A 23,909-nucleotide genomic window follows, 5' to 3' on the forward strand; every position below is an offset into this window, starting at 1 on the left:
TCTTGGATAATCCAGGAACAAGGGTTGAAGTTGGTACAAAAATGGTATTACACACCTGTAAGGTTATATCACATTACAAAATCTGGAAGTAGGAAATGTGGAGTGATGGGAACGTACAGTCATATGTGGTGGGATTGTCTGTTAGTTAATGAATTCTGGAAACAGATTGGTATAGAAATATCGGGAATTGTGGGTAGGAAGGTGGAAATATCTAAATTAATGGTTCTTATTAGCCTGAGTAGCACTGAGTTAGAAACAAAAGAGGAATGTAAATGAGTAAAATTGATGGTAATTGCAGCCAGACAGGTTATAGCGAGTAATTGGGAAAATGCAAAAGAGCTAGGGGTGAACCAATGGAGGGAAAAATTGAAAAATATTATAATCTTAGAATATCTAACTGTGAAGATACATAAAATGAAAGGGTTTAAGATCAGTGAGAAGGAGGAGGAGGATTGGTTTGAGAAAATATTGAATTATTTGGGCAGGTTTGAACAATTTGGGGCAATTAAAATGTTAAAAGTTTAATAAACCTTACGGAGGGAGGAGTGTTAAGGTATATAGAATTGTACATATGGTTGATTTGAATATGTTATTATTGATTATGTATACCCAATGTATCAGCCACCTGGAGGTTTTCACTGTTTGTTTTCACTGTGTTTTTGGTGTTGGTAAAAAAATAAAATAAAAGGGGGGGGGAACGAACATTTAATTTATGTTTGAGACCTTAGAATTTTTAAAACAATCTCTATGCGTTTTTCGAGCGAGAAAAAAGATAAACACCCTCCCGGTTGTGACTAAGGGGACAGAAGCTTTGTGGGGCCAGGGGAAGACCTCAAGGGTGCCATTGCACCCATGGGTGCCCTGTGGGTAGTCCCTGCATTGAAGGGTGTATTAATCCTCCTTCTCTGATATATAACACCTCCTGGTTTTAGGAGAGGCACCCTGCCCCACATCTTGGTAGCCGTTTGGGTATTTTTCTTTTTGTTCTGCAATAGTCTCATTTTCTCTAAAAACGTCTTTCTTTTTAGGGGGAACACGGCAAGAGAGGAAGGAATGGGTCTACTGGACCAATAGGACCCCCCGGACACCCAGGACAAGAGGTGCTCAAAAAAGTCTCACCTTTACCTAGGAAATGAGAGTGGAACCAGGGGTGGCCTTCGGTCATCTTTGATAATCTGTTGCCCTGAGCAAAGCTGAAATTTGGAACCTCCTAATGGATCTTCTCAATTATGGATCCTCTCAATTTTGTGGGGTCCCCCAAGCTTTGTGTCCTGGGAGGGGGGAACCACCTGCACCCCACCCTAAATCCTGGTAGAAGAGTCAAGGTCCATAGCTCAGGGCACTTGCTTTCCCTCAGAAGGTGCCAGGGTCAATCGCTGGCATCTCTCAGTAGGGCTGGGAATGTCCCCTCTGAACCCTGGAGAGCAGCGATGGGGACCCTGTGGCCCTCCAGATGTGGACTACAACTCCCATCATCTCTGGTTGCTGGCCATAGTGAACTCTTAGTCCTTCGTGGTGCAACTGGGGAGAATTCAGCCCATGACTCTGAGCCTGATCACTGGCAGAGCGTTCATGGGTTTTTGTCCAGTATACCTGAAGGAGTGTCTCCACCTCCATCGTTCTGCCCAGACACTGTGTGGCATCTGAATATAGACTGCATTTTTAATCAAGGCTTATATTGGCTCATATCTTGATCAGGTTCCTAAATTAAATGGGCTTAGATTTTCAAAAGTTTCATGCCAGGCAGAAGACCAGCTGCTTAGAGAACCTTGGCAATGTTTTCCTCCTAGACAAGGGGCCCCTTGATTTATAGCAGAAAACAATTCTCAAAGTCGTAAAAAGGGGGAATTACAGGCTGAAGAGCAAGGCTACACAGACCCTACATAATTAATAGTTGGTAAACAGTAAAATAATACCAATGTGCCTCCCAGTAAAATGAGCCAGATCTTTGGGAAGTCTTTTCTAAAGCTGTTTCTTTCTTAAACTGAGAGAGTTAAAGGGCAATAAATGTTGGGAAGAGCTAATGGGAAAAGCAGCTGGCTGAAGGGGGGGGGTGTAAACTGAAGAGGCTTCTTTTGAAGCTGTTTTTTACTAAGTTCCTTTTTTACTTTACAAAGGCCTTATTCCTTTTAAAAGGCTACCTATGTTATGTATTAAATATATTGGCTTAAATGTAATTATGCAAAGGATTTAAGAAATGCTAGATTCTTATTTCATATAGTTGTAAGAGTTGTATTTATCCTGAAATTAAGTCAGCCACCAGCCTAGCCCCCCTGCCAGAAAGGAGACGCCATCCAAGCAGTCCTGATATATGGGTGTCAGGCCATTGTTTAGAAACCTTCAAATGAAGGAGATCTTTCAATGTTGATGTGAACTCAAGATCCTTGACATATGTTTAAGATAAAAATTTAAGATTAACCATTTGTTTTAGAAGGCAATAGGGCAAGGAGGGCAAGAGGTGAGCTGGTAATTAAGATTCCTTGTTGAGACACATGTAAGATATATTACTACTTATTTGTCATTTATAGATGTAACAATATATAGCTCTTTGTGTTCCATATAAGGACAGGAGGATATGGGTGTATCTTTTAGGATTGGTTATAGCAATCAGCCAATAGGAAATTCAACCAGGCTGATTGAACAGAGGCAGCCACAGGAGGAGCAAAGGGGGCTGGATTAAGGGAATATAAGTGCTGGCCATAATGGCAGGAGGCCAGGCCAGAGCTTGGTAACCATATACCACTGTGCCTCTCATTTATTTGTCTGACAAATAAATTATTATTTTAATTTCTCTATTGCTGCGTTGAATATTTCATTCCAGCTAAGCGCTAACCACAAGCAGGGTGCTACAACTGAGGTCCAGCTACAAGGGCCTTTTGGCGGTTCCCTAACTGCGAGAAGCCAAGTTACAGGGAACCAGGCAGAGGGCCTTCTCGGTGGTGGCACCTGCCCTGTGGAACGCCCTCCCACCAGATGTCAAAGAGAGAAACAACTACCAGACTTTTAGAAGACATCTGAAGGCAGCCCTGTTTAGGGAAGCTTTTAACATTTAATAGACTATTGTATTTTAATATTCTGTTGGAAGCTGCCCAGAGTGGCTGGGGAAACCTAGCCAGATGGGGGTGGGGAATAAATAAATTATTATTATTATTATTATTATTATTATTATTATTATTATTATGCTGCCTTAAGCTCCTTGAAAGAAAAGGTGGCAAATAAACGTAGGGAACAAACAAACAAACAAACAAACAAACAAACTCACTGTGTATTTGGATGTCTAGTTAAATCCCTTTGCATTACAAATACGAGCAATAGAGTTCCTTGTCTTGATAAGGAAAAAGGTTTTTTCATCTATTTCCTCCCACTTCCTTTTTGCTTCTCAGGGGATGCCTGGTGTCCCTGGGATCAAAGGCAGCAAGGTAAGTCATCCCTCAGTCCAGGATATCCATACAGCTGGGGGTAGGGGGGCTATTGGTTTGTTTTCGTTCTTGTTTTTATTGCAGCCCCCTGGTTTCTGTTTGTTTTCCAGGGTGAGGCCGGCCTTGGCAGACTGGGTCCAAGGGGACCACGGGGACTCCCTGGGCCTCAGGTAGGATAGCCTAGTGGTTCCATCACTAGTGGTACTTTTCACAGAAGCTTCTGCTTTGATTATAAAGGTAAAGGACCCCTGACAGTTAAGTCTAGTCGCAGACAACTCTGGGGTTGCGGCGCTCATCTCGCTTTACAGGCCGAGGGAGCCGGCGTTTGTCTGCAGACAGTTTTCCCAGGTCAGCATGACTAAGCCGCTTCTGGCGAACCAGAGCAGCGCATGGAAACGCCATTTACCTTCCCGCCAGTAAAGGGACCCCTGACCATTAGGTCCAGTCGTGGCCGACTCTGGGGTTGCGGCGCTCATCTCGCTTTATTGGCCAAGGGAGCCAGCGTACAGTTTCCTGGTCATGTGGCCAGCAGAACTAAGCCTCTTCTGGCGAACCAGAGCACCGCACGGAAACGCCGTTTACCTTCCCGCTGGACCGGTACCTATTTATCTACTTGCACTTTGACGTGCTTTCGAGCTGCTAGGTTGGCAGGAGCAGGGACTGAGCAACGGGAGCTCACCCCGTCATGGGGATTCGACCTTATGATTGGCAAGTCCTAGGCTCTGTGGTTTAACCCACAGCGCCACACCGTGTCCCCTTCCTGCTGGAGCGGTACCTATTTATCTACATGCAGTTTGACTAGCTTTTGAACTGCTAGGTTGGCAGGAGGTGGGACCGAGCAACGGGAGCTCACCCCGTGGCGGGGGATTCAAACCGCCAACCTTATGATCGGCAAGCCCAAGAGGCTCAGTGGTTTAGACCACAATGCCACCCGCGTCCCCATTTTGATTATAGTTATCATCATCATCATCTTTATTTTCCCCAGAACCAGAACTCAAGGCAGCTCAGAAAAATAAAAACACACATATGTAAAACACAGGTTTGCAAGATAAATATGCAAAAAAATGCAAGGTAAAAGACAAAAGGTAATTAAACTGCAATGACACACGCACCCCACCCAGCAATGCAACAATCACAGCAAAATAATCCCTGACAGATAGCCATCCAAACTCATTTTAAAAACCTTCAGTGGTGAAGAGTCCACCACCTTCTGAGGGAGTCTGTTCTGCTGTCAAACAGCGCTAATAATAATAATATATTTATATCCTCTGCAGCCAAAGCCAGGCTCAGAGCGGCTAACAACAGTCAAAATAGCACAATTTACATAAAATCACAATCAGTTAATTGAAATACATTCTAAAATCAGTTCAGAATCAAATTAATGGCAACCATTGGGTTAGAGTTCTATGAGGATTACAGAAGGAGAGAGGAGGTCAGGCTGTGCCTTGGCCAAAGGCCTGGTGGAACAGCTCTGTCTTGCAGGCCCTGCGGAAAGATGTCCAAGTCCCGCAGGGGCCTAGTCTCTTGTGAGCGTTCCACCAGATCAGGGCCACTTACTATAGAATATATTTAAAGCACACCCAATTTAAACCGTAGGGTGGGAATTGTAGTTTCTTACTCATAGAGCTACCATCCCAAGCACCCTTAATCCCAGGATTCTTTGGGGGAACTCATTTGCTTTAAATGGGCGTCAGGTGTGATTTAAATGTATGCTGCGGTTCTGCCCACAGACGCGCACCCTGCACGTTTCCAGAAAGTTCTTCCTGATGTTTAGTCGGAATCTCCTTTCTTGCAATTTTGAACCCATCGGTTCGCGTCCTCCCCTCTGGGGCAGCAGAAAACAGGCTTGCTCCATCTTCCATGTGACTGTCAGGAGTTCAGCCTACACTTGAGTAGGACCCTGGCAGAGACACATGCCCGATTAGCATGTTCTCTCCCTCCTGGTCGATCGTTTGGGAGCTTCAAAAGCTTTCTTCAGCCCGAACATCACAGCGACCGATGCCAACAGACATCAGCACACTTAGGGATCCACAGAGTTAGAACACCTTGCATAACAGACCTCAGCAACTCAGCATTTTGGCTAATCTACTTTATTTACATATAAACACACACGGAGCACTGCAACATGGCTCCCTCTCTCTCTAGCATCAGACAATAAAGAGAGAAAGAGCAAAGGACAATAGTCCCACTTCACGGAACACAGTAACACAAACATCCTGTCTCTGTCACTTCCCACTCTGTGGAGTCAAAACATACACCGTCATGTGAAAGACAACAATCCTATGACTGCAATCATGGAGCAGGAATTCTAACATTGACAACTCTTCAGATGTTATGTTTGAAGATGGCTATCATAGCAAGTCTCAGTGTTCTCTTGTCCAGGCTAAACCGAACCCATCTCCCTCAAACCTTCCTCATCATTTAGCCCTGAACTTCATTGAAATATGCATGAAGAACTAAGCTCCCCCCACCCATGTCTTTGCTCAGAGCAAAGCTGCTAAGCAGTCGACACAAAGCCAGGTGCAAGTATTTGAAACGTACAAGCAAACATCTGGCCCTCTCTTGACACTTAGCTTGTAAATGGCACAGTAAAGGCTAATGGGGAGAAGACAGGTGTGCCCAGATGAATTCTAGGCAGAATTTATGGCTGGATCAATGCACCTAAGGGGCGAAGTGACAGGTGTGTGGAAATTGCAGGACTGGAATGTGGATTTTGGATACCTTGTTGGTCCACCCTGGTCGGAGGAGGCTTGCATTGTGCGGTTTCAGTTCTAGCCTGGAAGGAAGCTCATTGCAGAGAGTAAGGACAGGCATGGCGTTGCCCTGCAGGAAGGATGGACAACCTGTGGGCCTTAGTCTAATTTCAGGTGGGGGCAGCCCAGAGGGAGAGAGTCGGGGGACGGCCAAAATACATGAAGCAGTGGAACAAGGAGGGTTCAGGTGATGGCGGGTTGGGGGGGAGGAAGAAGGAGGGAGCAATGGGGGATGAAAGAGGGGCATCAGAGAGAAAGAGAAAGAGAGAAGGCTGGAAAAGGCACCTCTGGAGGAATACCGGTGTAACTTCTTTTTGACAGGGCGAAGAAGGAATTGTGGGAGTTCGTGGTCCCGTTGGCATGATGGTAAGTGCAAGCTGAGCGTGGCAGAAAATTCAAGACCTGGTTCTTGGTCTGGACCCCACACACATTTGAGAACCCTTAAAGTTTCTCTGTTGCTGAAAATATGGTTGAGTTAAATTTACGTCCCAGAATTTCAGGGTGGTGGGAGATTCTTTGGAATCTCTGCAGCACTTAAGTCCTGATTCTGCCCGGTCTCCTTTGCCCACTTTGCCATAGTTGCTATAGCACAAGTCTTCATGTTCTGCTAAGTTTTCGCCTTTGTTGGAGCAACGTCTGTTCCCCCTTATGGAGCTGTCCTATGTGCTGAAGGTCTAGATAATAAATACCTCAAACTAAAGTCCCATCACTATGATAATGGACACCTTGGTGGAATTCCACTTGGGTATTCCTCACATTCCTATTCTGATGTAGCAAAGATGGATTCCGCTTGCAGCCTTGATCTACTTCTATCTCAGACACTTTTGAGAGAGCTCACTCGTGGGAATTCTTGCTTTTGTGATGATCTCTTCCCTGCATGTTTACAGGGACAGAATGGCCTTTCGGGGCCAAAAGGGGAGAAGGTAAGTAGGCAAATGTTGAATATATATGTTGAGCATCCTCAGTATTTCCAGACCTGGTACCCATGTTTAACTCAAGAATGCATTTAGGGGCCCTGCTTCTCTGGGCGAAGAGGGTTTCAAAGTTGGGGTCTGCTACAGAGAGATACCCACTAACTGATTCCTCGCTATCTGTGCTCCACTTTTCAGAGGTGAGACGCGGGTGAAGGGCCTCATATGATTATCATAGTGTCCACACAGGTCCAAAAGGGAAGAAGTAGTCCTTTAAGCATTGGGGTTCTGTGATGGCCTGGGACTTGGGCTCAGACTCGGAACCAGAGGAGTCTCAGTCCGCACAGGATCCTTTGCCTCAGGCAGCATCTGAACCAAGTCTGGGCCTGATTCTGAAGAGCCCCAGTCTGCACAGGTTCCCCTGCAACAAGCACCAGCTGGGCCGAGTCAGGGGCCTGAGCCTGCCCTGGCTCCAGATGTGGGGATTACCTCTTTGCCTTCAGCTAGGCCATCACTTACAGCTGCTCCACTACCAGTTGGGTCAGGGGAGGGTGAGGTGGCCTCTGGGTCTAGTAACCCACCAACATCTCCCAAGAGCAGAGACTCAGGTCTGAGAGGAGAGACGTGAGTACTTGCAGGAGGAGTGCTCGCCTTCGGACGAGACAGGGAGGTGAATCACCGGGGGATCAGGACCGGCCGTTACCCCATCAGAGATAAAAGGCTGCCAGACCCCGCCCCAGGTTGCGGGAGCAACATTGCTGCTTGCTGGAACCTGCCTGAGACCTGACCTAGCCTGGTTTCCCGCCTTGGCCTGTCGGACTGACTCCTCGTGGAATCCTTGGATTCGGGACCGGACCTGGACTGCGTTGCTCCGGTTAACCCCTGGGCCCAGCACAGGTCCCAAGCTGTATATAGGGCTTTAAAGGTCAAAAACTGCAGTTTCAATTGATCCCAGAAGCTACTATGCAGCCAAGGGAATCAGGTCAGAACTTGATTTACTGTACATGTTCAAAGCTTCCTGTCTTTCACGTTATGCAACTGCAGCCCCCAATCTTCTACACCCACTCCAAGTACAATGCATTGCATTAATCCAGGCTAGAGATTATCATAGTATAGAGAACTGGAGCAGAGCTACCCATGTCCAGATAAGGTCAACCTGGGACACCAGTGGTCAAAGTTTATAGAAGGTGCTACGTGCCATGTGGCCTCCAATGTCAATGTTGGATCCAAGAGTGCTCCCCAAATCATGCAACTTCTCTTTTGAGGGGATGGGTAGTATGACCCTATCCAGAACAAAACGCATCCCACTCATCTAGTGAGGGGAAACCACTTGATGGGAGGGTCTCAATCTTGTCTGTGTTGACTTTCAGTTTCTTATATACCTTCCTGCAATCCTGGCAAGGACTCTGCACAGCTTCCAGTTCCCACAAGGCCGGTGGCACCACCTATCCCGTAGAAAGTAGTCCCCATCACCTTGGCTGTGTGGTCAGTCCTATCTGCCTTGTCTCTTCCCAGCTCAGATTGTGCCTTCCCTGGCTAAGATGTGATCCCCATTCTTGGGAAGGCAGCAGTGCTCACTGAAGCAAAGGAAAGTCATTCATGTTTGTCTGTGGACATTCCCCAGTCACTGGCCACTGTGCTCCCATGGTATGACAACGGTGGACTCTCTCTTCAAGAACTGGCCAAGGGATTTGGCAATGTGATAGTATTAATGAGGTATTCCTTTGTTTTCATTTACACTCCTCCTCCTTAGGGCGATGTTGGATTTCCTGGGGCCAAAGGAGAAAGGGTAAGCAATGTTTAAAGAGGTCAGCACTGCAGGGTAATGGGGTAGGTTGAATTGACCCAAACAACTTGCTCTTTCCCCAGCCACTCTGGGCAGCTTCCAACTGAATATGAAAAACAATACTGCATCAAACATTAAAAACGTCCCTAAACAGGGCCACCTTCAGTTGTCATCTAAAAGTCAGGTAGTTGTTTATTTCCTTGACATCTGAAGGGCAGGCACCACCACCGAGAAGGCCCTCTGCCTGGTTGCCTGTAACCTCACTTCTCACAGCAAGGGAACTGCCAGAAGGCCCTTGGAACTGGACCTCAGTGTCCAGGTAGAATGATGGTGGTGGAGACGCTCCTTCAGGTATACTGGGCCGAGGCCATTTAAGGCTTTCAAGGTCAGCACCAACACTTTGAATTGTGCTCAGAAACATACTGGGAGCCAATGTAGGTCTTTCAAGACCGGTGTTATGTGGTCTTGGTGGCCGCTCCCAGTCACCAGTCTAGCTGCCGCATTCTGGATTAGTTGTAGTTTCCGGGTCACCTTCTAAGGTAGCCCCACGTAGAGCGCATTGCAGTAGTCCAAGTGGGAGATAACTAGAGCATGCACAACTCTGGTGAGACAGTCTGCGGGCAGGGAGGGTCTCAGCCTGTGTACCAGATAGAGCTGGTAGACAGCTGCCCTGGACACAGAATTGACTTGTGCCTCCATGGACAGCTGTGAGTCCAAAATGACTCCCAGGCTGCGCACCTGGTCCTTCAGGGGCACAGTTACCCCATTCAGGACCAAGGAGTCCTCCACACCTGCCCGCCTCCTGTTCCCCAACTAGAGCATGCACCACTCTGGCAAGACAGTCTGCCATTTGTCTCTGAAGAAATTGGTTTTCAAACCAGCTTGTCTGCCATTGCGACAAATGAATTTCTGATTCTCCCTCACTGGAGGTAGATGCTATTTCCCAGTCATAAAGGAATGTGTAATGCCCTCTCTGAAAAAAGTGTGAATAGAACATTAGGTGGAAGTGGGTGAATTAAACAGCACAGGAGATGTGATTAAGTTGACAATTTGCCACGGCAGCATTTACTAACCTTTTCCTTTTCTATTCCACATTTGGACTTCCTCCATTCTAACCTTGCCTGCTTCAGGACCAATTAAACATCATTTGCCAGTCTCTTCTATGGAGCCACGTAAAGCAAGAATGGTTCCTGGATAGTGAGGCAGGGAAAAATTGATTGCGCTTCCATTTTGACGCTCCATTTTCCTTTCCCGAAACAAAACATGAACTGGAAAGCAATGATCCTGTCAATTCACACTGCTCTGAATTTTGTGATGCAGTTTCCCAAACAATGTATACAAAAATTGATATATTAGGGGGAAGTGTGTGCAGAAGTTGGGGGGGGGGGGAATTGTGGCAATAACATTTAAAAATGCACGATATTAGGGGAAATTGCAAAAATGAGCATATTAGCCAAACCTAGCCAAATCATGGAACTGTAGAGCTGGGAGCCCAACCCCTGTGCAATCTAAGAATCACAACTAACCTCCGTACAGCAGTGTGTGTGTGTTAGAAGACACAAGTATTTAAATGATGGTGAGCTGGGAGCCCAACCCCTGTGCAATCTAAGAATCACAACTAACCTCCGTACAGCAGTGCGTGTGTGTTAGAAGACACAAGTATTTAAATGATGGTGAGTTTTCACGAGGACTTTTGAAAAACAGAATGGAAAAAGGAAAAACTGGAGAAAGGCTGAGGAAACGAGAGAAGTGGAAACTGACATATTTGTCCACAAGGAATAGCAGCACATCTATTTATTATAATAGTAATAATAATTTATTATTTATACCCCGCCCATCTGGCTGAGTTTCCCCAGCCGCTCTGGGCGGCTCCCAATCGAGTGTTAAAAACAGTACAGCATTAAATATTAAAAACTTCCCTAAACAGGGCTGCCTTCAGATGTCTTTTAAAGATAAGATAGCTGCTTATTTCCTTCGCCTCTGTTTGTCCAGCTTTCTTTCTTTATTAATCCAGTTTCAGTTTCAGCTCTGACTCAAGGTGAACTCATCATGCAAAGGCCTTTCTCTTTTCTGTGCTTGAATCATAGGGAGACCCCATGACGACATTTGGACCTCAAGGCTACAAAGGCAGCAAAGGCGATCCCGTAAGTTGGGCTTTTTCCTTGCTTTCCGATAGGAGTTTGGTTTCTCCATCGCTCACAGAGATCAGTGTGGGGAGCGCCCCTGTTTTGTTGGTCTTACGCTACTGATCCCACAAGCTGCTCTCTGTGCCACCCCTGAACTTCCTGTCTAGCCAGGTGAGGTAGAATCACAGGTGGAACAATATTATTATTATTATTGAAATTTTATTTTCAACATAACATTAACCCCCCACCCCAGTACAGAAATCCACCCTCTTTAAACATGAACATAACATACAATGAGCATAACATACAACAATACAAACAACCAAATAAAAGACTTCCTTTATCCTGTATCTGGGCTCCTTATTTACTTCTTATAAGCTGTTTCCTTTATGAATAATTATTAAGATTTTTCTAATTATAACTTAAATATCCACAAAGTCTCCTGCAGACATTAATCAAAACAAGTCCAGGTACCGTATTTTTCGTCCCATAGGACGCTCCGTCCTATAGGACGCACCTAGTTTTTTTGGGGGGAAATAAAGGGGGAAAAATCCCCTTTATTTCCCCCCCCAAAGCAGGTCGGGGAAACAGAACCAGGTCGAGGAACAGCGGGATGGCGGTGCTGCGCCTCCCTGCTGTCCCCCGAGCTTGTGGGGCTGGCCGATGTCTGCCCTGCGCGAGGGGCGCTCTGCTTCAGGGCGCCCCCCCCCGCGGGGCGGCAGGCTGCTATCTGCAGCGTGGGGAGCCTTGCTGGGAACTCCTGCAAGGCTCCCCACGCTGCGGATGTCTGCCTGGCGCGGGGGGTGCTCTGCTTCAGGGCGCCCCGCCCGCCAGGCGGCAGGCTGCTATCCGCAGCGTGGGGAGCCTTGCGGGGAACTTCTGCAGGGCTCCCCACGCTGCGGATGTCTGCCTGGTGCGGGGGGCGCTCTGCTTCAGGGCGCCCCTCGCGCCGGGCAGCAGGCTGCTATCCGCAGCCTAGACATCCCTGCCGGACCTCCCACAGGGCTGCCTAGGCTGCGGATGTGTTCCTGAAGCCTGGAGAGCGAGAGGGGTCGGTGCGCACCGACCCCTCTCTCTCTCCAAGCTTCAGCAAAAGCCTGCATTCGCCCCATAGGACGCACCCAGATTTCCCCTTCATTTTTGGAGGGGAAAAAGTGCGTCCTATAGGGCGAAAAATACGGTATGTATTTTAGGGCACTGTTTTGTGAAGTATACTCCACATTTTCTCCATGCTTTTTGAAACTCTTGTTTAGTGTGATCTCTAATTGCCTCTGTTAATATAGCCAGTTCAATATACTCTAACAGTTTGTCTTGCCATTCCTTTTTTGTTGGCACAGTTTCTTTTTTCCAGTTTGTGGCATAGAGGAATATTTTCTGATCTTCTCTTGCTATGCCTGTGTCCGTTATCCCTAGCAGAAAAGCTTCTGTATTTTTCATAAAGTTCTACTTAATCCTTTTTTTAACCTCGTCATCTACTACGTTCCACAAGCTTTTGATTTTTTTTCACAGGTCCACCAAACATGTATAAGTGTCCCCTCTGTTTTACAACACCTCCAGCACAGAGTTGTTTTTGCCTTATACATTTTAGCTATTTTGGTAGCTGTTAAGTGCCATCTATAAAACGTCTTGATTAGATTTCCCCTCAATACTTCAAAGGCTGTAAATTGCACAGGTGGAACAATATTGTGACTAAAACCTTCCAGGACCAAAGGCCAGAGGCCTCTGAATAATTCCAGATCTTTGGCATCATGAATGGGAAAGAGCTAGAGAGCAATTGCCCCATTGATGGCCACCAACTTGGCCTGCTTTAAGATCAGTAAAATTCATAGATCATAGAATCTAGCTGGCAGACCCTGACCTACTCCAACCCCCTGCAATGTAGGAATCTTTCGCCCAATGTTGGGCTTGAACCCACAGCCCTGAGATTAAGAGTAATAATAACCCAAATAGTAATGAATTTTGACAAATTCCCATTATCTGGTTATAGCCACAAGCAACACACAATGACCGCTCCCCACATTAAATGGGAGGCGCCCTTTGCGTGGTCGCGCGCAGCCCCCTGGACCCTCTGTGGCACCATTAGCACAGGCTTGGCTTCACCTTCCCCAGGTGAGATACCTGGAGGTTTCCGCCTACCTCAGCCAGTTGCCCAATCCCGCCTGGGGAGGCGTTGCCAAGGTGACCAGGCCACGTAGGGGGAGGGACTACCTGCCCACACAATAGAGGGAGGATCTTACCTGGGAATCGTCAGTTGGCTCCAGAACTTCTCCCGCCCTACCCACTCTCAGTTAAGACTTCTTTTGCAGGTTAACCTTTTCTCCACAGGTACGCGAGCGCTGCTACGTCAGGGTCGCTGTTGAAGGGCCAGAAAGGAATTCCCCTGCATTGGCAGGTTTGCCTTTCCTGTAGCAAAACGTCACAACTTTGGCGGTATCAGGCCTTGGGCAGAATCGTTTAGTCCAGTGTTTCCCAACCGGTGTTCCGTGGCACACTAGTGTGCCGCGAGACGTTGCCTGGTGTGCCGTGGGAGGGAGGCGGGCGAGTCGGGCGGCGAGAGGCGGGGCGGCGACGGCGAGGAGAGGCCGCCCAGCGCGGGGCTCTCGCCGTCTGCCTGCCTGGCTGCCTGCGTGGCGCTGATGTCACGGGGCTGTAATGTGCCCCACATAGGCACACGCGGGACGGCGAGCGAGCTCCCTCCCACATCCCATCGCCGCTCGCTTCGGCCGGCCTACTGGGCTGTCGCAGGCGGAAGGCCTGCGCATGCGCAAGGTTTTCGCGCCTTCGGGATTGCCTTCACGCCTTCCTCCTCCCGGGTCCTTGAGAGTGCGGGAAGCGGCAGCGCAAGACCGGCGTTGAGCCTGGTAGGTATTGCGCTTGCCAAGGCAGTCATTTGGGAAATGAAAACTTGCAAAGCAAGCAACCAGTTCAATCTGAAGTACGTGTATGCTTAATATCCTGTATCTGAAACCTGTTCTGCCCCCTCCCCCACACTTGGTGCCATTTTCATCTACACATGCAGCAGAGTAAGTTGACCCAGAATAGTACCAATTCAGATGGCAGATGGGAGAATGACAGTGCTGAATGCTTTCCCATGTAGAACAGTCCCTGCAAATAAAAACCTAGCATATATTGGAAGAGGGATGCTAGCCTAACCATTACCTTCTATGCTGTTACTATTTTTTATTTTTTTTTACATAAGTAAAAAGTGACCTTTCCCCATCTGGCATGGTGGTGTGCCTCGAGATTTTTTTCATGAAACAAGTGTGCCTTTGCCCAAAAAAGGTTGGGAAACACTGGTTTAGTCTATCTTCCCTAAATGAGGAGGGGGCGTGCAGCGGTGACCCACGCCCCCTCCTCTTTGCGGCGGCAATACCAGGGTTCCCCATTAATGAGGTTGTTTTGAGGGGAGGCTTTGGCCGTACACCTAGAGGTTGTCATTGCTCTCCCCTGCGACGGCGGCATAATGGGGGCGGGCTCTCTCTGCTTGAACATATGTTCTCCAGAGCCAGCCCATCTCCCACACACACTCTGGATAACCCTGATGTTCCCCAGATCCCCGGCGGGGGACTGGGAGGGATAAACGCCCAATGCCTGAGCCAAGGTCTACCCACATCTGAAACATGATAAAGTTGGGGCAAATTTTAATCCCATAGCACGTTGTCTTGAGTCGTTATTCCACACGGGGGCTGCCCAGGGTTTAGGGGACTCCGCCTGTCCACGCAATGTTCCATAACGACTCCCAACTAAAACCAGATCTGGATCCAAGTGGCTCACAGATAACTCTCTACCTTCAAATTGCTGTCCTATGAGATCTCACCCACTGAATTGCTCAAACTGGATCTAAATGTGGCAAAAAGGTGTATAAATCAAAGGCTGGATGATACGGAGCTATACCAAAATTTCTTAGCTGGTGGTGGAGTCTGCTCGCCGTTAAATTTCGGCATAATCCCTATCTACCATGCTCCATCCTACTTAACATCGCTTATGGCCGCGTCTCACCGATATGCCTTCATTAGAGCTAGGTTCAATGTTTTTCCAACAAATGTCCTGAGACATAGATTCACTAAGGGCCAAGTCCCTTCAATGTGTGCTTGTGATATGAAAACATCTGAATCTCTACAGCATGTCATGTTTATCTGCCCTATGTACAGTTCAGCTCGTGCTAGTATACTAAACTCCATAATTCAGCCTATGGCTGACAAACCAGTAGACCTACAGCTTGCCTGGGTTCTTCAAGATGTGGATCCTTATATTACCCTACAGGTTGCTAAATTCCTAACAGCCGTCCTCTCGTACAAGAGACGGAATGGAATGTTGTCCAATTATTGATAGTTATAAGAACTTTCTACAATGACATCAGATATTGATTTTAGCGTAATGCCTAAATCTTAATCTTAAATTTTTCTTTTGAATTGCTAATATCTGTCCTTGTGAGCTGTGAATTGTGTTATATTACTGATGGCTTGTACGAGTCCACTGTTTTATTTGATTTGTTTTGTTGTGTTGTGCTTTATGATGGGCGTAAAGCCGAATAAACATTTTCTTCTTCTTCTCTACCTTCATTTGATGTAGATATGGTGCTCAACCATGGTTATTTCCAACTGTGATTTACTGTTCTGACCCTGGTTAAGATCCCAAGATATGGTGAAGCCATGGTTTAGCCTACCAGGTTGAGCAGCCCCAGAGGATATGAATTAGGAGAAGTCAGCAAGACAGGAGAGGTTATGGAATGCAGATGTAACCATGACCATCATAACCATGGTCATCCTAATGGAGCTCATATATATATATCATTAATAAATATAAAGACTTTTTATTTGGAAAAAAGAGTTTTGTCTCTGTTGCTATTTAGGGTGAAAGAGGCCCTCCAGGATTTGATGGTGACAAGGGCGAGAAAGGAGAAGATGGACCAGCAGGAGAAAAGGTTCCTTTGGTTTTGTTGATTTCCTTAACTGTAACAGCTCTCTCTGTCTTTAAAACTCAGTGGTTGTGGTAGAAGATTGCAATTGACTATCCTTCTTGCCAATATCCATTTTACTACATAAAACGTCTTGTGGGTTCCCTTAAATTGTGCCCTGTGTGTCAATAGCTCATGGACTGCACATTTCCATGGAGCATTCATAACCAACTTCATGACCTGTTGCTGAACAATTTCTGACTTGGGCAAAAAAACCAATCCAAAACCAGATAAACACTTGATTTCCTCGCAGTTTGCTTAAAAGTCCTCCCTCATCCTCGCTGAACCTGCAACTTTGGACACCCAAATCAAAATTGTTAAGTTGTGGGTGAACATATCAGACGACACGGTGATTCTTCAAACAGCTCTTGTTTATTCAGAGGCCAGAACAGAACTGAACTGAAGGGCTAAGTCAGCCTGCTTATATAGAGCTCCAGTACAACGTTACTGTAGCAACTTTCTAAAACTATCCAATCACTGAACGTCACTTTCGATCCCTTATTTGCATAACTATCTACAGTATCCCCCTGCTGGCCCAGGGTGAGAACTTCAGCACATAACAAAAAGGATGGAAAATAATTTTATAAATTAATAACTTTGGGCACTAGCCTGGGTGAAAGAGTATTGCAATGTATCTTTCTCTGCGTGATCATTCAGTGTATTTTTTCTCATTTCAGGGAGTGAAAGGAGAAGCCGGGGCGAAAGGAATCATGGGTCTGTTTGGCACAAGAGGTCCAGTGGGGCAGAAGGTCAGTCCGAATGGCTCCCGTGTTCACACATGTAGCCTGGGGTTGGGGTGAATTAACCTCTGTGCCAACTAAGCAACAGCCTCACATCAAACGGTTCTTCCAGATATCTTGTATGGCTTGACCAAAGCAAGACAGGGAATGAATGTCAAAGTTAGGAACAGGCAAATGTTCTCTTTCGGTGCAAGAGAGAACCCAGCTTCCAAATAATCATGTGTGTGATGAAGAACCATCTCTTCATCCAGCCTTTCTCAACCTGTGGGTCCCCAGATGTTGTTGAACTACAACTCCCATCACCCCTAGCTAGCAAGGCCAGAGCTCAGGGATGATGGGAGTTGTAGTCCAACAACATCTCAGGACCCACAGATTGAGAACCGCTCCCTCCCATCCCTTTTTTTAGGATGCAACTTGGTACCAAATTGCCCACAGAACATAGGAACACAAATTACGATAAATCGAATTAATATAAATTAAAACTGCTCCCCAAATTGCTGTACCACCCCTGCTCTTATTTTCTGAGTACCTCCATCCATCTTAACAGTTAATGCACCAACAATCTGATAAGAGTCCATCTAACTGGGAAGACCTCCAACCTAATAAATAGCTGATTCCTTTCCTGCCCTATTTGCTTTCAGTCATGGGGGGGACGACGACCCTGGGGAGGGTGGGACAGCTGCAAAGCTCATTTCCCCATTGGCTGGGGCAAGCGCCAATAATCCTGGGGATTCATGCCTGATTGGCCAAGAAGCACCGAAGCAAAATCCTGTTCCAATGTGTCCTTTAAAGGGAGGGTTGTGCTGTGAAGGGGCTGAAATAGTTGCCCAGTCCAGGTTGCTCCTGTGAGAAGGGGTGGGAAAGAAATTTGGATCAATCTGCAGACCTACCGGATTGACACTTTCTGACACACTATGTGAACTGAATCACAGCTGTCTTTTGAAATGCATGCTTCTACATATTTGGCAGCGCAATATTCCATCCAAATGATGTGTGCAGAAATGCATATCAAGGGAAAGTATATAAAAATATTAGTGAACGTAATGTATAGTATTCAGAGGAAATCGCTTGCAAAAATGGGTGCGTTGGGAAAATGGCATACAAAAATGTGCATTTTAGAAGAAATTTGCATTAACTTGCTGATGAATATTAATAAAGACTTTTTTTAAAAACAACAACTGCAAATTGATTTTGAAATGGGGAGAACTGAATTTAAGATTAGAAAATGAGAGAAAATGAAAATAACAGTCCATACCTCCTTGCCTGGGAGTAAGAAAATGCTACCTGCAGTCTAATTAGCAAGAGTTTAGGAATAGTCTAGGAGCTTTCATCAAAATCCCTCAGGTGAGCAGCTGTATAATGTGCTCAGTGCCATTTCCAAGTGTTGATTTTTGTCTTTACTTCCCTGGCAGGGTGAGCTGGGAGAACCTGGATTGCCGGGATTTGCTGTAAGTCAGAATTCCCCTCTGTGGGGGTTTTTTCCACTTTGACTGGATTGAATGAATGGTCTGCCTAAACCCAGTGTCCTGTCTCCAGCAGTGGGACCAAGAGGTTGTAGACAGAGCGAAACGCACCATGCAGCACTCGTCGAACATGCTGTAGTTGTTGTTATTATTATTAATATCATTTTACGTGTTTATGGGACTAAACAACAGTAACTGTAGCACACCTTGGAACAGACAAGCATGGCAGAAGCCAACACGGTGCCCACTGTCTGTTTCAGACTGCAGTTGCTCTCTTGCCATGATGAACTTAGACTTTTTTTTTAATAAAGCCATGCAACCGAAGAAGATTAAAACCAATAAGACTCTAGAATTAAAAAATGGCAGCTGCATCTACAAAGCTTCTCTGAAACAGCAGAGTTTTGCAAGGCACCTTTGGCTATTATGGGAGTAACTGGATACCCGGTCTATGCACAAAACTTGCGCCTGCGCAAGTGCTCCAGGTGGAACCGGTCGTGTAAATGTGCTTACTTGTATTTTGGGGTCTACAACTCCCATCATCCCTAGCTAACAGGACCAGTGGTCAGAGATGATAGGAATTGTAGTCCCAAAGCGGCTGGAGGGCCAAGTTTGGCCATGCCTGGTTGAGCTGGAGATGTTTTCACACAGAAGGTCTCTGTTCAGTCTCCAGCAGCTCCAGGTGGGCTGGGAGAGACTCCTGCTGCTGCAGATGGTGTCAACAATATTGTTGTCTAGATGGACTGTTGGTTTGCCTCAGTACAAGGAAGCTTACTGAATTATGAAGCCTCTACACCAGGCATAGGCAAACTCAGCCCTCCAGATGTTTTGGGACTACAACTCCCATCATCCCTAGCTACCAGGACCAGTGGTCAGGGAAGATGGGAATTGTAGTCTCAAAACATCTGGAGGGCCGAGTTTGCCTATGCCTGCTCTACACAGCTGCAGAGGGGTAGATGGGGCTTGTCAACTTGGGGAAGTAGCCTGTCTTGGAGAAGGAAAGATCTGGTCCTCAACCTCTGCTGCCTTCTTCAGGAGAAGAAAAGGCTGAGGAGCAAACCCTACAAAAATTTGGAGTCCCCAAGGCTGTTGGATGGTGCCTTGCATGCCTCCTTCTGGCAACTCCTGCAGTCAAACCGGTGCCAAACGTCTTGTTCCGCTTTCCTTTGGACCACGTCAGAGAGGCCAAGAAGAGGGTCTTGTCATCTGGGCAGCCCAGGACTCCCAGGCTTGCACCCCAGGGAGGTCACTTCGATGCTGCTGGAGCAGCAGTTTGGCTTCACCCTTGGAGGCGCACTCCATTTCTTCTTCGGACACACAGATGCCAACTGAATTGTGTTTACAGCAAGGGAGGCTGGTTCATTAGGATAAATGAAGCAACGGCCTACCAGATCCAGTCTGCCCTCAGCCAGCCCCTACTGTGCTGCCCACTACTTGTCATTGGGTCCGGCGCCACCTTCTGGCAGTCTCCCCTCCTGCTGCCCTACCACTCCCACTCTGCACAAGTCACCACTAATGAAACTAGCAGCTTAGGGGAGCGATGGAAAGGAGAGCAAAGGAAAAGATGTTTGTTGTAGCAGGAAAGGAACCAGAGATACACCCCCTTGCCAGGGTCCAGGGAACAGCTGCTACCATCGATTCGCCGACATTTACGTTGTAAATCTTTCGAGAGCAAACAAAAGCACGATATTAAAAGCTTCTATAACAGTCATTATAAAACAGGAATTATTGATCAAGTGCTTGAAGTAGAAAATGCTAAGTGATAAATGAAGCAGGAGCAGGCAGTGAAATATTGCAGTGGGGGCGGAGGAGGGGGAGAATGGGTTTGTATTAAGCATGATTTGGACTATGACTCCCATTTGCCCCCAGGCAGCTCAGCCACATGGCTTCCCAACTCGGGCTTTCAGAGGCTCTCCTGGGTGCTGTGGCTTTCCCAGTCGCTAAGACCATGTTAAAAACTAGGCTGTGGGGCATAGATCACCAGGAATTAATCTCAGCTGCGGGGGAAAACATGCTCCCCTCTTTATTTTCAACTCTCTTGGGCACAGGAATTTAATCTTAATTATTTACAATTTTTGTTTAATCCGGAAGAAAGAAGGGCCTTTTTGCTGGCTAGGTTCAATTCTAATCCTTCTAACCTTCTTTGGGGTAGGTTTGCGGGTTTGGCAGAAGGAGACTGGATCTGCCCATGCGATGCCCACCTGGTGGAAACTCTAGCTCACATGGTCCTTAAATGTAAAATGTATGGTGATCTCTGCTAACAATTTCTAGACCATCTATGTATTGCAACATGGAAACCAGAGACAGAGGCCAAAGTCTTGGAGCCTCAGCTTCAGGATCTGTCCTTCCAGTGAGCACTCAGGGCTGATTTCCTTCAGAATGGAGAGGTTTGATCTTCTTGCAGTCCATGGGACTCTCAAGAGTCTCCTCCAGCACCAGAATTCAAAAGCATCCATTCTTTGGCCATCAGCCTTCTTTATGGTCCAGCTCTCACTTCCTGGAGCAGGAACCGGCAAGCCACTCCAGTATCCCTGCCAAGAAAACTCCATGGACAAAGACAACAGGTTCCAGTTACTACAAGTGGCTTTTGCCAGCTTTGCCTCAAATTGCAGGGGATGACTCACCGGAACTCTTCTTTCCTTTGATGCAGTATTTGAATAAAAAAAGATGTTACATGGTTCTGCTTTTTTTATATAAAAAATAATAATATTAAAAAACAGAACGCACTGAATATATATTTCTCATCCAACAAATGGCTGAAAATTGATGTGAGCCATTAAGTGTTGTTGATTCACAGGGCAATCCATCTCGGGGAGACGACTCATGTACAGGAAGCATCTTTCATTCTCTGCGAAACCCTTTTCAATCATTACCTCTCTAGCAGATACAAAGCCAGATGTAATAGAATTTTTAATACCAAAGAAGGGAGATGAGCTATCAAAGAGACGTCTGTTGCTAACCACTCCATTGCCCCATCAAATTTCAGCGCTACGTTTCCCCCCCCCCATCTATTATCTTCTGTGGCTCGCCTGGTTTTGTATGTGTATGAGAGAAAGACAGCACTTTGCAACTGGGAATTTAATACATATTTTTATGCGTTTGCGACTCCCTAGACTCCCTTAAATTCCTGGGTCCAGCAGGGAGTTAGGATTTAACCAAGGCAAATGTTAAAATATTAGCCAGGCCAGTTTCCGAATGAGGTAAATTGCCTGGGAGATGAGCCATTAAGAAAACAAAGGAAAGGTAACAGCCCATTAAGAAAGCCAGGTGGCAAATGGGTGGGGCCCCTCCTCCAGCTCTGAGAAAGTGATAACAAAAGCCGGAGTTGAGAGTTGGCCAGCATGTGACTTGGAGGCTAAAGGTTGCACTCTGGTAAAAGCAGCAAGCTGGAGAGAGGGTCAGAGCCTCGGCTGATTTCTGTTTCCAAGAAAAAATGGGAGATACAAGACTTTTTTGGGGTGTTGAAGTTGTGAACCCCTCCATTGCAGGCTCGGGTTGTATATATGGGTAAATAAACCTTATATCATCCCTGGTCCCATCCTGAGCTGTGCAACCTGCTCGCTTTTAGAATGTTGGGAGTCTGGAATGGAACGTTCAGACATGGGGACGGAATGCTGAGAAACTCTCGTCTATCTAGAGCCATTCATAATTTTCTCGCTCCCCCAGGCACACAGCAGGAAGCAACTGTGTATTATTTCATTTCAGGGAACCGCTGGGCTCGATGGGAAGAATGGTATGAAAGGGGCAAAAGGAGACAGAGGCCTGCAGGGCCAGAAAGGGGAACCGGTGAGCATTTTTACATGGATTTCCCCTTCCTTCCTAACATCCCCTGCTGTTCATGTGACTGGATAGGTGAAAGGTAAGGGGTAAAGGACCCCTGGACAGTTAAGTCCAGTCAAAGGCGACTATGGGGCTGCGGCGCTCATCTCGCATTCAGGCCGAGGGAGCCGGCGTTTGTCCAGAGACAGCTTTCCGGGTCACGTGGCCAGCATGACTAAACCGCTTCTGGCGCAACAGAACACCGTGACAGAAACCAGAGTGCACAGAAACACTGTTTACCTTCCTTCCACAACAGTACCTATTTATCTACTTGCACTGGTGTGCTTTAGAACTGCTAGGTTGGCAGGAGCTGGGACAACGGGAGCTCACTCAGTTGCGGGGAGTCAAACCGCCGACCTTCTGATCGGCAAGCCCAAGGGGCTCAGTGGTTTAGCCACAGCGCCACCCGCATCCCTATGCGACTGGATAATGGAGAGCTTGAAATGTGTGTGTTTCAAGATCACCTTACCCCCATGGCTTCAATCTGCAGAACCGGCACTCTTATGGGTGTCAGACAAGACTATTTTCCACAGTTGTAAGAAGCCAGTCTTTTAGTAGGACAGCAACTCCATGCTTGTGTTTTTTATGGCACCTGCTTAAAACATTTTAATTTCGGCAAGCCTATCCCAAAGCTGAGATCAAAGCACATGTCTTTTTTTCGCCAGCTGATGCTTTTAATTGTCTTTTGAATGAACGCCTGTTTTTCACAGTCTTTTATTGATCGTTTTAATGCCTTGCTGTTGTTTTGTAAACCGCTTGGCAGCTTCATTACAATCAAGCGGTTTACGTATATATTTGTTAAAGGAATTATAAAGAAATAAAAATATTTGTGCCGGCTGGCCTGTACAAATGAGAAATGGCAAGGTCTCCCCCACTCACTCACTCCCCCCCTCAGGAGAGGCAATTTGCCTCACTGTCTCCTGCCTATTTCTCGCAGCAAACCTCCAGGGTCTTTCTGTGAGCAAGAAATTGGCCGGTGGGTGCGTGTCTTGGTGCCGTGGCAGCCACCTAGGCGATGCAGATCTACAGCTATTGAATGCAGGGATGTGTTTGTGATGTGCCCCATCCTAGAATTTTGGCATTAAGAGAAAGTGATTACCGTATGCAAGAATGAAGACGTTGGTGCTTTTGCAGGGGACAACAGCTGTTTCTGAAGCTGAGTGCAATTCCATTAGGAGCTCTGCATTCTAAGAGTCTGCCCTGCACTGCCTTTGCTGTTTACACCCTGTATTTATTCTTGAGCACACGAGCAAAGTCTGTCCTGGTAGGGAACTCCTCTCAACCTGCCATCCAACACTGCAGAAGGAAAGACGTTTAGTCTGGCCTTGGTGAATAACCTTCGATAATTTGGTACTGCCAGGTTTTTAATGTAAGGTGTTAACTTAAAGACATGCCCATATTGTACTCCCACTGCCAACGGACTACAGACTGCGTGTGATCGAGATCGCAAGTCACTGTGTGCATTATCCCATAATCTTTGCTTTAACGTCTTTAGGGCACCTTCCTAACCCAGGTAATAAAGTTGGTGGGGGGTGACAGACCAATAGAGGTGGCTTTTCTAGCCATGGTTTTCTGCCATTTGCGGACAAACTCCTCATTGGTCAGGTGTTGGTACAAACCCTTCCCTAGATCAAACACCGAAATCCTGAGCCAATGTTTTAGGGCAGCCCACCATGCTTTAGTTGAAATTGGGCATTCCCCAGCTTCTAACAGCAGTATGGAGCTGGGGACACAGTTGGGTACCTGCAGCAGAGATCGTAGATATTTTGCGGTAGGCTGTCTGAATTGTGCAATGCTTTGTAACGATTTGTTGGGTCTCTGGACCGTAATAAAGATTGATTGATTGATATTTATTCTCTCCATTCAGGGGGGAGAAGGCGATCCTGGTCTATCTGGTGACATTGGAAGGAAAGGTTCAAAGGTACAGTGTGAACACAT

The 23,909-nt window shown here is 46.8% G+C and overlaps 1 protein-coding gene across 1 annotated transcript in view; it reads left to right on the forward strand.

Annotated features, from left to right (window-relative positions):
- Positions 1-23,909, forward strand: part of LOC309541196 (uncharacterized protein) — a 228,940-nt gene that overhangs the window by 156,050 nt on the left and 48,981 nt on the right. The window contains exons 65-76 of the mRNA XM_082238687.1: positions 1,029-1,100; positions 3,384-3,419; positions 3,530-3,589; positions 6,494-6,538; positions 7,060-7,095; positions 8,837-8,872; positions 10,957-11,013; positions 15,848-15,919; positions 16,630-16,701; positions 18,105-18,140; positions 21,858-21,938; positions 23,839-23,892. Coding sequence (XP_082094813.1) covers positions 1,029-1,100; positions 3,384-3,419; positions 3,530-3,589; positions 6,494-6,538; positions 7,060-7,095; positions 8,837-8,872; positions 10,957-11,013; positions 15,848-15,919; positions 16,630-16,701; positions 18,105-18,140; positions 21,858-21,938; positions 23,839-23,892 — 657 coding nt within the window. The remainder of the gene's footprint in view (positions 1-1,028; positions 1,101-3,383; positions 3,420-3,529; positions 3,590-6,493; positions 6,539-7,059; positions 7,096-8,836; positions 8,873-10,956; positions 11,014-15,847; positions 15,920-16,629; positions 16,702-18,104; positions 18,141-21,857; positions 21,939-23,838; positions 23,893-23,909) is intronic.

The sequence above is a fragment of the Podarcis vaucheri genome (genome assembly GCF_965113315.1).
Source record: "Podarcis vaucheri genome assembly, chromosome: 10".
Taxonomy (NCBI): domain Eukaryota; kingdom Metazoa; phylum Chordata; class Lepidosauria; order Squamata; family Lacertidae; genus Podarcis; species Podarcis vaucheri.